The 2,814-nt window shown below is 36.2% G+C and overlaps 1 protein-coding gene across 1 annotated transcript; it reads left to right on the top strand.

Annotated features, from left to right (window-relative positions):
- Positions 1-1,079: 1,079 nt before the first annotated feature.
- On the top strand, positions 1,080-2,814 carry LOC118754022 (the record flags this gene model as incomplete). Its single annotated transcript, XM_036488891.1, is given in 4 exon segments — positions 1,080-1,221; positions 1,288-1,338; positions 1,403-2,399; positions 2,469-2,814. Coding segments are annotated over 4 exon segments (1,459 nt in total), but the record flags the coding sequence as incomplete, so codon positions are not given.

The raw sequence follows: 2,814 nt of genomic DNA on the forward strand, positions 1-2,814 counted from the left end.
CAGGACAGTGTTACTGCATTTTCGGCTGCTTAAATGTGTAGCGTGTCATAGCAGTCCTCATTATCCTGTATCTTCCCGAATCTTATTTGTATAGAAGCAGCCGTAAGACAGTCGAAATAGTAGCTTCTCAGCGGCTGCCGTTTCTTGAATTATAATAAGGAGCCGAGTCCATCCCAAAGCTAGCGCCGACGTTAAGCAAGTTATTATTGATCCTTTGACGGAAGAGCAAGTCTTTTTTTTTTACTAACGAGGCGATGTAGTTCATCTACAGCGATGAACCATAGTAGATAAGAAATGGAACTACGCTGCGGTAATAATTTCCTGGCTAAGGTATACATCTTTCCTGCGACCACTTTTTGCTCTCGATGAACGTCTTAATGCTTCTTGCGAGAATCTGAATATAGTGGTGGGTAGATCTTCCGATTTTAATGCAAAAGATTTTTTTTGCAGGAAAGCTGTCTATAATATGTTTGAATAATAGCAAGCAAAAACTAAACTTAATTTTAAAAAAGAAAAAAATAAATCGATTTAAGTAGGCCATGAGCCGAGTATGCCGAATTGGTCCTAACACAAGGGGCGCTCCCACTGAACTTGCATTAATCAAATCGAAGCAGAAGCAGCTCAATTCTAATGGCACTTGATTTTCGGTTGCAGCAAGCCTAGAGAAATAAGCTTAGGCGTTGGATTGTTTTTACGAATCGTAATGTGCTAAATAGCCTATTTGGAGATGCACAAGTTGAAGCTGAGCTTTGTCTTTTTTTTTTTGCTGCTTACTATACCTGACCTACAGCTACCATGTAGCGGAACAGCGCGTACGCCAGCACTCAGACACTCAGGCGACCAGTTAACTAAGCTCTTACCACACACATGATATCTCGGTACACAGCAGTGATGGAAAAGTAGGTACAATTGTACTTTTTTCGGCTCTTTTTCAACATGAAAGTACATTCGGTACATTGCTTCCATTTTAAGTACATTTTAAGTTTGGCCAAATTATTTGTCAAGGAAATTTGTATGCCGATTTTCTTTTGCCAAGTGGATTTTGGTTAAACATATTAAAACATAGAACTTTTTGATAGTGTGCCATTGGGAATGAAACATTTAATAGCATGTCATTGTGAACGAGATATGTGAAACGAAGAAGTAACTAGCTTTTATGTGCGCGCAATTTGAATTAATAATTAATGAAAGCCGACAAATTAGAGAAACTGCAATGGATAAGTAAGTTTCAAACCGTTTTTTTAATACAAACTATTTCATTTTTGACGAAGTTTATACTATTTTCAGTTGGATTGTTCGCAAGAAACGTGAAAATGCAGCTGCAGGCAATGATGAGAAGTAAGTGTGACAAAGTTCAACTAGCGCAAAAAAATTTACCGATAGCATTTTTCTCATATTTAAGCAATAACGAAGAAAGCAACGTAGTTTCCGTGGCGAAAAAGAAAAAGTATGAGATGAAATTTAAGAGGGAGTGGGCATCTAAGTACAATTGGCTCCAAGAAGACTCTACCGCAAAGCAAGGTAAGAGGTGCATGATATGCGGTGTTCCAATTTACGGCAATATGTTTCACATCGATCGGCATGCAAATTCAGACCTCCATAAAAAAAATGCTAATATTGCTAAAGCAACCTTAAAAATTTCGAGTTTTACTAAGCCGAATAGCGAGGAAATGGAATTAAGTCGCTCAGCAAAGGCAATGGAGATTCGTTTGTGTATGTTCGTTGCTGAGCACAATTTGCCATTTACTGCTTTGGACCATTTGGCAAAATGTATTAAAACGGTAAAAGATTCACGCATAATTTCAAACCTGAGCATAAATAGACATAAGGGTCAAAATACTATAAAGTCAGTCACTGGTCCTGAAAACTGCAGACAAATTTCTGAAATAACAAAACAACAATATTACTCCGTGATCATTGATGAAAGCACTGACATTTCCATGGACAAAAACTTAGCAGTTATAATTAGAGTTTTTACGAACAAATGTAGAGATAGATTTTTGGACTTTGTTCAAGTGTCTGATTCTTTTTCCGCCGGAATTTTCAATGCCCTTTTAAAAGTTTTGAATGATCATGATATTCCGTTGAGCAATCTATTGGGATTTACGGCAGATAATTGCGGTGTCATGATGGGCAAACGAAATGGCGTCCAAGCAAAATTAAAAGAAATTTGCCCTAAAATCTTTGTTATTGGCGATGTATGCCACAACCTTAATCTATCGTCCGAGGCAGCTGCATCAGTTCTTCCACAAGAAATAGAAAAGTTAATTCGCTCTATAAATCACCACTTCTGTCATAGCGCTAGTAGAAAAATAGAGTTTGAAAAATTTCAAGAAGATTTTGGAAGTGCGGTTCATAAGATTTTGCGATTTAGTTCAACACGATGGCTTTCGCGGCAGGTAAATTTTCTTTTTAATAATAGTTGTTCAATACATTTTTTTATTTGAAGTATTACATTATGATTTCAGATTGTAGTTGAACGGATATTGGAGCAGTGGAGTACTTTACAATACTTCTTCGGTTTATGCAATTTCGAAGCAGGATTTGGCAATGAAAGTAATAAGTTTATTGCAAGTACCCTTTCAGATTCTAATATAAAACTGTACTTCTATTTCTTGTCGTACGTTCTTAAAGTTATAAACACTGTTAACATAGAAATGCAAACGGAAGAGTCACACATTCATGTTTTATATCCCCGCTTGACATTTCTTTTTAATCAAATATGCCGAAATTTTATAGCGAAAGAAAATATTTGTACCAATTCAATATATTCATTGAATTTAGCCAACCACATACCTATTGAAAACATTTTTT

Source organism: Rhagoletis pomonella, unplaced genomic scaffold, assembly GCF_013731165.1.
Source record: "Rhagoletis pomonella isolate Grant_MI unplaced genomic scaffold, Rhpom_1.0 Rhpom_scaffold_03205, whole genome shotgun sequence".
Lineage (NCBI taxonomy): Eukaryota > Metazoa > Arthropoda > Insecta > Diptera > Tephritidae > Rhagoletis > Rhagoletis pomonella.